This window comes from Solea solea, chromosome 5 (genome assembly GCF_958295425.1).
Source record: "Solea solea chromosome 5, fSolSol10.1, whole genome shotgun sequence".
NCBI classification, from domain to species: Eukaryota; Metazoa; Chordata; class Actinopteri; order Pleuronectiformes; family Soleidae; genus Solea; species Solea solea.
In genome coordinates, this window is record NC_081138.1 from 455,001 (window position 1) to 465,000 (window position 10,000).

Consider the following 10,000-nt stretch of genomic DNA (forward strand, 5'->3'; position numbering starts at 1 on the left):
ACCGGTCTGATTGACAGGTGTCGTCATGTACCAGTGTGATTGACAGGTGGTGTCGTCATGCACCAGTGTGATTGACAGGTGTTGTAGTCATGCACCAGTGTGATTGACAGGTGTCGTCATGTACCAGTGTGATTGACAGGTGGTGTCGTCATGCACCAGTGTGATTGACAGGTGTTGTAGTCATGCACCATTGTGATTGACAGGTGTCGTCATGCACCAGTGTGATTGACAGGTGGTGTCGTCATGCACCAGTGTGATTGACAGGTGATGTCGTGCACTGGTGTGATTGACAGGTGGTGTTGTGCACCGGTGTGATTGACAGGTGGTGTCGTGCATGAGGGTGATTGACAGGTGGTGTCACTGGCCGGGTTTCTGATCACTGCCACGGAGCTTCTGTAGAAACAGGATTACACTAAATCTACTGAAGCCACTTTGCTGTGACCTGGTGTGAAGATGATTTTCCTCTGTATCTGCTACAGTAAGAAAAGAATCAGGCATTTATAGTGTTAATAATCTGGTGTGTGTGGAACTGGCTAGACCGCCCTGATGGGAACAAAGGATTTCATATTTACGTGCGTAGATAGAACAAAGGTTTGAGTTCACGATGTTTGTGAACCCACTCTTCTTCTCTTTCATGGCCTTTATGACACAGAACAGAAATGAACGCACTTCAGATCACCTCGTTACTGAGAGACTTTTTACTTTGTGATTGATGAACAGATCAGCAGCAGATTATTCTCTCTCTCTCTCTGGTTTTGTCAGCGTGGTTTTGCACATTTATTTCATTCAAACTGGATTTGATACAAGAAGCCTAATTATCCAAATAATCCTAATAATTCAAATTATCCTAATAATCCTAATTTTCCTAATAATCCAAATAATCATAATAATTCTAATTATCCTAATAATCCTAATTTTCCTAATAATCCAAATAATCAAAATAATTCTAATTATCCTAATAATCCTAATTTTCCTAATAATCCAAATAATCCTAATAATTGTAATTATCCTAATAATCCTAATAATCCAAATACACTCCTGATCAAAATTTTAAGACCAGTTGAAAAATTGCAAGAATTTTGCACAGTTGGATCTTAAGAAGGTTCTAAATCGTGCTTCAAAATGCAAAAACAAGAAATGGGAGTGAGACTAAAAACCTGTCAGGTATCCACACTGTCATGACCTCCTGATGGCAAAGGCAAAAAAGTTTTCTCTCTTTGAACGCGGTCGGATTATTGAGCTGCATCAGCGAGGCCTCTTGCAGCGTGCCATTGCTGCTGAGGTTGGTCATTTTCAACTTCTTCAAAGATCCTGAGGGTTATGGAACATAAAAGTCAAGTGGTAGACCCAAAAAAATGTCACCGGCCCGGAGCCGGAGGACCCAAGTGGCTGTCCGTCAAGACACGGGACGATCCTCGGCCCAAATGAAGCTGTGACTGGTGCCAACTGCAGTCCCATAACCATGAGACGACCAAATAACGTCCTCAAAGGCCTCGTCTCCTTCAACGACACAAAATGACCCGTTTGGAGTTTGCACGAGAGACCAAACATGGGACATTGAAAGGCGACGCCCCCTCTGCTTTGCCGTGTAGAAAACATCTCAGGTGGGATCTCCTCGTCATGCCAGTAACGTTGGATTTCTCATCAGAGAATAAAACTTTCTTCCACCTTTCAATAATAATCGAGATCATATTGGTTGTAACTGGGATTAAATGCTTGTTATTTAATGAGCTGTGATGTCACTGGTGTAAGAGCGTGAGCGTCTTACCCCTCGTCCTCTAATGAGAAGCTGTCTGATGACATCATCTCTTAATCCATGACTGAGATGAGGTCATGGATTAATGACCTCAGCATTTTTCAACACCCTCATAAAACCCAACTAAAACATCCCATAATGACTCACTCTCTCTCACAGAGCAGCATTAAAACAAAAGTCCTGACTCTTACTGCTGCTGCTGCTGCTGCTGCTGCTGCTGCTGCTGCTGCTGCTGCTGCTGCTGCTGCTGCTGAGTCTGGACTTGTTTTAAACCCTTCAAACACTTCCATCCTGACCATTGAAACGGTGCCAGACACAAAGCAGTAACAGCATGTCGAGCCCGTGTGTTTGGATGACTTTTAAAGAGTCCCAGAGAAGAAAGGGGGATAAATAATAACAGCACTAAAAGGAGGCGCAGTTTTCTTAGGGAAGTGGGAGCTTTCATCTTTCTCTAACAATAATCTCCTCAATGAGGCTGCAGGCCTGTGTTCAGTCAGGACTCTGTGAGTGGACGACATGAAAGGCTGAGGTTGGACTTTACAGACCGAGCTCGAGCTGGAATATGGTATCTGCTATTTACTGCTCTGCTTTCTTCTCTCCTCCTCCTCCTCCTCCTCCTCCTCCTCCTCCTCTTACATGATAAAGGTAATGTGTATCTGTGTGCTGTGCTGTGCAGGAGCAGAAAACTAAAGTAAAATGGCTGTTGATGAGTTTCAGGCCGTCAGGGTTTTTCTGCTCTGATGTCACAAACCCACTCACTCACTCACTCACTCACTGCGATGAGTTCTTTAAAAGAAATCCATATTTTACCTCATGTGCTGAGCACCTGCTAAACAAACAGATTAGATTAGATTAGATTAGATTAGATTAGATGTTGTGGATTAGAAAATAGGTTCACCTCACACTCACTCACTCACTCACTCACTCACTCATTCATGCTTTCATGCACAGTGAGTATAATTGAGATGCTGCTCAGAATGAACTTGTTTTAGTAGGAAAATCACCTCCTTGTTTTCCTGGGATTATTTTTTCCGTCTCTCTCTGAATCCAGTCACACATTAGTTTTGTGTCCCTCCCACTTCCCTTTATCTTCTCTCGCTCCCTCGCTCCCCTGCTCTCTCGCTCCCTCGCTCCCTCGTGTCCTTTTCCTCTGTGCCTCAGCACTTGCAGGCTTAACAGAGGGACGTACCACACGAGCCACTCCCTTCTGACAGCCACCCCCTCTCACTGTGTGGAAATGGTACAATCCTACTTTGCATAAGTTTCCTCTGAGTGTGTGTGTGTGTGTGTGTGTGTGTGTGTGTGTGTGTGTGTGTGGAGGCCAGCACTGAGAGAAACATTAGTGTCTTGTGAAGCGTGTGTGTGTGTGTGTGTGTGTGTGTGTGCGCGCAGAGAGGAAGCGTTGTCACTTGACTGCTGAAGCTAGAATGTATTGTGCGTATCCCGTCCCTGGGATGGGCAGCAACTCTTTAATGTATTATTACAACGGGAAATCGGTGAGTTTCACTCTCTGTGAATGTCTGTGTGTGTGTGTGTGTGTGTGTAAAGATGAAAACACTGTGAGTGCATGTACCCAGCTCTCCTCTTACTGCTCTTCCATGACATCAGTTAAAGGTGTAGTTCTAGTGTTCTAAACCTGTTTATCTCCAGTCAAAGTTGTGCTGTTTTACTGCAGAACGACTGTGTTTGTGCTGTTTGTGCTGCTTCAGTGTGGATCTGGGAATGATTAAGGAAAGACTTTTGACTTTCCTGTTTGCAGACTGAGCTCCGAGCACCACTGTTGCTGTTATTCCATCTGTTTTTAATCACTTTGGCATTTTCACGCCACAGGGAGCTCAATGGGATTTCTGAACCTCTCTGTAATGATGTCTTTGATTTTTCTTTTCAGCACCAGTACATTTTATTCTATGTGTATATACCTGTCAGTGTGTGTGTGTGTGTGTGTGTGTGCGTGCGCGCGCGCGTGTGTGCGTGCGTGCGTGCGTGCGTGCGTGTGTGTGTGTGTGTGTGTGTTCGTGTGTGTTCATGGTTCTGAAGGCAGAGTTTTGTGTGTTTATAGAAAACTGTCCAAAGTTAACGTGGAGAACACTTTGTCAGTAACTCAGTGTAACAGTGATGCGATGAGCTCTGTGGTGAATATAATATATTATAATACTAATAATAATAATGATACTAATAATAATGATAATGATAATAATAACAATGATAATAATAATAATAATAATAATAATAATAATAATGATAATGATCATAATGGTAATAATGATAATAAAAATGATAATAATAATAAAAATAATGATAATGATAATGATAATAATGATAATAATAATGATAATAATAATAATAATAATGATAATAATAATGATAATAATTGTATCATGAGTGAATGACACAGACACACAGACTTGCACCTGTCATCGCCTGTGCTGTGTGTGTGTGTGTGTGTGTGTGTGTGTGAGATGATGATCATCTGACTCCCGTTTCTTTCTGAGCTATTCCAACATTTCCTCTCTGTTTCCACTGCACTGACGACGACTTTGATCTCTCATATTAAGTATTAACAGACTTGTGTTACAGTTGGTGATGGTGGTCAAATTGAGAGCATGTGGAAAACAAAGGGAAAACTAAAGATGAAAAGCTCTTGTTAAATGACTGAGAAGTGTGTGTGTGTTGTTCACTGTACGATCCACATTCATTTGTTATAATGCAGTTTCATCACAAAGTCGCTGCCACTGAAACAACTCAGATGAAAGTCTCTGATCTTTGTGAAACCATTGATTGTCAGATGTTTCATAAACTTTCATGAGTTTGATTTCAGTGCAACAGGTTTCATCAGACTGATCAACGTCTGCAGACTCAGCAGCACACGCTAATCCTTCATCCTCTAATGTGCTCATGTGTGCAGTCATGCAGTCACAGAGCCTGTGACTGTGTGTAAACAACTGGAAGATATTCTGTTCTATTCTTAGAGCAGGCCAAATATCTTTCATTAATAAGTATTTAAAGTAAAGTAATGCTGTCTGTGGTCGACCTGTGCTCATGTCACATTATACATTATAGACACATTGTTTCCATCTGTGCTTAAAGGTTTACTTGTGAGAACAAAGTCTTGTCTTCTTGTTACTTGAATGATTGATATTAGTATTTATTTATTTATGATTTATTCAATATTATTTAGATGATTTATTATTATTATGATGATGATGATGATTATTATGAGATTGAAACACACTGTGGCAGAGATTCAACAGATGCTCTAACACACTGTGTTTGAACTTTCTTTAGTGTTGTTGATATTTGATTGCTGTGGTTTGAGGATGTTCTCAACATTCAATACTCAATATGAAAATCATAGCTCCTCATCACTTAACAGCTTTAAAGGTTTAAACATTCACCCCAATGTGGTTGGTCTTTTATTCTTAGTTATAAAAAGCTGTGAGTTCAAAGCTGAAGGGAAAAACAATATTGTCATTAAAGGAAGTCTCACATTTGTCATTTATTTCCTCTCTGTCTCTCTCTCTCTCTCTGTCTCTCTCTCTCTCTCTCTGGGATGGATTATTCATGTCTTGACAAACAAAAGGTTTTGACTCCTGCAAGGTTAACCTGAGGCTCCGCCCCTCACACATCCACACATTAACTGTGCGCTGATGTAATGAGCGAGTGATTCCACTGTGATGTCATCAGTGTCTCACAGTCATGTGTGCAGGTGGAATCTGGATCTGATTAGAGTTCCACTGTCTTGTTTGTGGGAGGCAGAGTTTGTTGAAACCCTGTCTCCCTCTCTGTGTCTCTCTCTCTCTGTCTCCCTCTCTGTGTCTCTCCCTCTCTCTGTCTCTCTCTCTGTGTCTCTCCCTCTCTCTGTCTACATCTCTGTGTCTCTCCCTCTCTCTGTCTCCCTCTCTGTGTCTCTCTCTCTCTGTCTCCCTCTCTGTCTCCCTCTCTGTGTCTCCCTCTCTGTGTCTCTCTCTCTCTGTCTCCCTCTCTGTGTCTCTCCCTCTCTCTGTCTCTCTCTCTGTGTCTCTCCCTCTCTGTGTCTCCCTCTCTGTGTCTCCCTCTCTGTCTCTCTCTCTCTCTGCTGTGGGTGACCACATCAGTGGTGTTTGGTCCACAGCCTCCTGCTCCACATATAAAGGATTCATTTAGTCTCTGCATGAAGGCAACGATCATTCCACTGAAACACATCCACTAATTTAATAATAAACAGCGTGTTGATTCATATATTCATTCATTCGTTCATTCATCCATTCATTCATTCACCCTGACAGGTGTACGCACCGTCTCCAAACTCCGAAGACTTCAGCAGAGACTCGCCGTCGTTCTCTCCTAAACCGTCCGGCAGCATGTTTTCCAGCTCGTTCTTCGGTGAGTTCTGAGTTTCATGTCATTTCATTTTTAATGAACATGATGCTGCTGCTGCTGCTGCTGCTGCTGCTGCTGCTGCGTCATGTTTTCACTCAGATGTTCACTCAGTGACTTACTGATGTGCTCGCTTTATTGTTATTATTAGATGGAACCCACGGTTCGTCTGACCCGTGGACCTCGTCCAGTGGGATCAGTCCGCCTGGTTATGGGATGCTGGCAGGATCTTCATCTCACATGCCACAGTCAGGGAACTACAGCAGCCTGCACACACACGAGCGCCTGGTAAGCAGCAGCAGCCACAGTGAAGGTGATCAACGGTGGTCAGTGTGACCATTCTGCAGACACTGCCGTCTCCAGCTAAACAACCACTCTTTTTCAAATTCAAATCACAAAAGCTGCAGTTGAATTGTTCTATATTTGCTCATTCTAGGTTCTTAATAATCTTTCTTTCTTTCTCTCTTTCTTTCTTTCTTTCTTTCTTTCTTTCTTTCTTTCTGTCTTTCTTTCTGTCTTTCTTTCTGTCTTTCTTTCTGTCTTTCTTTCTGTCTTTCTTTCTTGTCTTGTCAGAATTACCCGGCACACACAGTCTCTCCAGACATCAGTGCCAGTCTCCCTCCCATGTCCAGCTTCCACAGAAGCAACAGCAGCACTTCACCGTTCGTCACCGCAGCACACTCCCACTCTGTCACCGCGACTGATGGAGTCATGAGTAAGTGATTCAGTACCTGAATGTCACAACCAGAACCAGTGACCGTGATCCGATGAATGCAGAACCCTCATCCCTGTGTGTTTTTCTTAGCTGCTGCGAGTCGGGGGAACGTCACCGGGAGCTCACAGACCGGAGACGCACTGGGCAAAGCTTTAGCCTCGGTGAGAGAAAAAGACTTTTCAGTCATTTAAAGGTTCTGTGATGAATGCATGACAACGTTTGACTCACATGACAAACATTAACCTCTGAGCTCATGACAAACATTCTCTTACAAGCAACAGTGATGCTTATTTAAAAGAGTTTCAACTCTGAATAGAATGAAACACATTAGACTTTTGAAAATCTCTGCATCATCAGAATGAGTTGTGTGTGTGTGTGTGTGTGTGTGTGTGTGTGTGTGTGTGTGTGTGTGTGTGTGTGTGTGTGTGTGTGCGTGCTCACATCCACTGATGATGATGATGCTGATGGGTGCATTTTATGATCTGTATTAATAATGGAATGTTTCTAAATCTGTGTCACAGCCCTTTTTCATTTGTAGGAGAATAATGTTTTAATGTGGAGACGATCAGTGTTTCCTCCTGAAAGCTTAAAGTAACTCAGGAACATTTAACTTTGAACACAGAACTTCTCTCTTCTAATATTTTAGAATATAAACAACACTTTTGAACATGCATGACTATACTATTATTGGATATAACAACACATTTGAACACAATAACAGATGAAGTCCTTTATGTGCAGACTGAGTTTTATTAACATGACAAAGCTGCAGTGAAACGGACCCGGCTGGACGGGGGTGGGGCAGGTTGTGTGGGGCGGGGACACGGGGGAGTTCACAACTCCACGGGCCGCACATTGTTCTCCGCCCTTTTAAATTGGCCGTGTTTATTGGCCTCATGCCGCCTGTGGGAGTGTAACTGATGAGGAGGCGGAGCTTCATTTATTCCAGTAAAATGAGCCGTGTCTCACTCTGAGTGCAGCGTCAGAGGCTTTCCTGTCGTTCCTGTCTGACACAGAAAAACTGACATTGTACAAAAGCATAAATAATCCTCCCTCCCTTTGGACGGGCCGAGTCCCTGCTCTGCCTCCTCCTCCTCCTCCTCCTCCTCCTCCTCCTCCTCCTCCTCCTCCTCCTCCTCCTCCTCTCTCTCTCTCTCTCCTGATTGAAAAACTAAAGCAGAGCGATCAGAGATCACGAGTGATCATCAGTAATGAGTGCATGGTGTCATCTCCACAGAAGTCAAATGGTTTCCTGCTCCATTTGACTTGAACTCAGCTCATTAGTCAGGATTGAGCCGGAGGATCCTCGTAACACCTGTGCTTTAATCCAGCATTTGTTTCAATCCCAATAATCTCCTCTCTCCCTGGTGATTGACATGTCAGCGTGACATGTGATGATTCCTCAGAGGAATAATGAAAACAACTCTGACCTCTGACCTCTGACCTCTGAGTGCACGAGACAGTGACGCAGAGTATTTGTGACAATGGTTGAAATGATTGTGTGTGTGATGACGACACTGTTCCAAACACAAACATGAAGAATACATTAAACAAACAAATATTACAAATGTTATAAAAGAAGAAAAACATCATGTCATGTGGTTTTCCACAGATTTACTCTCCTGACCACACCAGCAGCAGTTTTCCCTCTAACCCGTCCACACCTGCGGCTTCTCCTTCACCTCTGACGGCCACAGGGGGCGCCGCCTCCGCTGCCACCGTGGTGACCGCTGCCGGCTCCACGTCTGCAAGAGCAGGTAAACTTTAACACTGCTGGACACGACCGCATGACCACAAGAGGTCAGAGGTCACAGTGACAGACACATGTCACGTGTCACGCGTCACGTGTCTCATGTCACATGTCACACGTCACGTGTCTCATGGTGCCGTACACCAATGTCATTTTCACATAAATCCTTCCTTTATTCTGGGATAAGCGACTTATTCAAAGCAACAGAGATTTGTTTTTGTATATTAATGGAGATAGAGAGAGAGTGTCTCATGTCTTCAGTCGCTGACACTGATTTTACCACCTTCAGGAGTTTGCTGAGAGATGTCTTCGTCTTCGTCTTCGTCTTCGTCTTCGTCTTCGTCTTCGTCTTCGTCTTCTTCTTCTTCGTCTTCTTCTTCTTCCTCTTCCTCTTCCTCTTCCTCTTCGTCTTCTTCTTCTTCTTCTTCTTCTTCTTCTTCTTCTTCTTCTTCTTCTTCTTCTTGTGTTTGAGTGACCGACTTGTTGTAGCTCCCAGCTTCTTAGAAAGTTCTTAGTTCTGGTTCATAAATTCATAAAGTAAGACAAGTTGTGCCTTATAATTTATTTCGTTGGAAATAAAGATTTATTGCCAGGCAGTGAAACTGAAAGTGTTTGAAGTTACAGTAATGAAGGTTTTTTCATTTAAATGTAAATGTTTGTGATTTAAAATTGTCTCACGTGCTCGTTGCTTTGTAACAAGACAGAACTTTGTCAGTTTTCAGGCTGATTTTTTTCCCTCGTGTGTTTTCAGACGTGTCGACGGAGGTGAGACAGGAATGGAAAGTGAATAATTAGGACAGTCAGGGAAAGACCACTGTGTTGTTTTAGTGGGCACTTGTGTCATGTGACAGCTGTCAGCTGCTGCCCTGCCCCATGGACAGCTGCCCCACACACACACACACTGTACAGCACTGTGCAGCATAACAATGACAACAATCAATAATCTGTTTAAAAATGACTCATAAGTGTCATTAAACCTGTTCATCATAGAGTTGTTGTTATGTTTTAGTGGTTAAATCTCTGGGGTCACACTCATGTGCAGCACATCACTCTGAGTGTGACTGAGACTGAGAATGTGTCTCGTTTTCATTTCACTGATAATTAAGTCTCCTTTTTCTGAGGAGCACCAGGTTTTCTCTGCTATGTTGCTGGAATGAATCACTGGAAACACTTATTTTACAGTTTCCTGAGCGAATGGAAGGCTTGACTTTGTCGTCTTCCTCTCACTTTCTTCCTCTCATTTAAAAACGTGCTGTTGTATCAGTGGTTTACCGTGAGTTTGACTTGTTGGCCTTGATTTGTTTGAACATCAGTGGAAACTCAGTTTTTCCTCCGGTCTGTGTGTAGAACAGTAACAGTAACTCTGGATTAGAAAACCAAAGCAAAGTCTCTGTAGTTTGTGCTTCAGTGAACTCAGTAGACC

The 10,000-nt window shown here is 43.0% G+C and overlaps 1 protein-coding gene across 5 annotated transcripts in view; it reads left to right on the forward strand.

The window, feature by feature from the left end:
• tcf12 (transcription factor 12) overlaps nucleotides 1–10,000 on the forward strand; it is a 48,891-nt gene that overhangs the window by 31,416 nt on the left and 7,475 nt on the right. For all 5 annotated transcript variants that reach the window (XM_058629519.1, XM_058629520.1, XM_058629516.1 and 2 more), the window contains 5 exons: nucleotides 6,022–6,118; nucleotides 6,264–6,400; nucleotides 6,686–6,827; nucleotides 6,918–6,988; nucleotides 8,440–8,584. In XM_058629519.1, coding sequence (XP_058485502.1) covers nucleotides 6,022–6,118; nucleotides 6,264–6,400; nucleotides 6,686–6,827; nucleotides 6,918–6,988; nucleotides 8,440–8,584 — 592 coding nt within the window. The remainder of the gene's footprint in view (nucleotides 1–6,021; nucleotides 6,119–6,263; nucleotides 6,401–6,685; nucleotides 6,828–6,917; nucleotides 6,989–8,439; nucleotides 8,585–10,000) is intronic.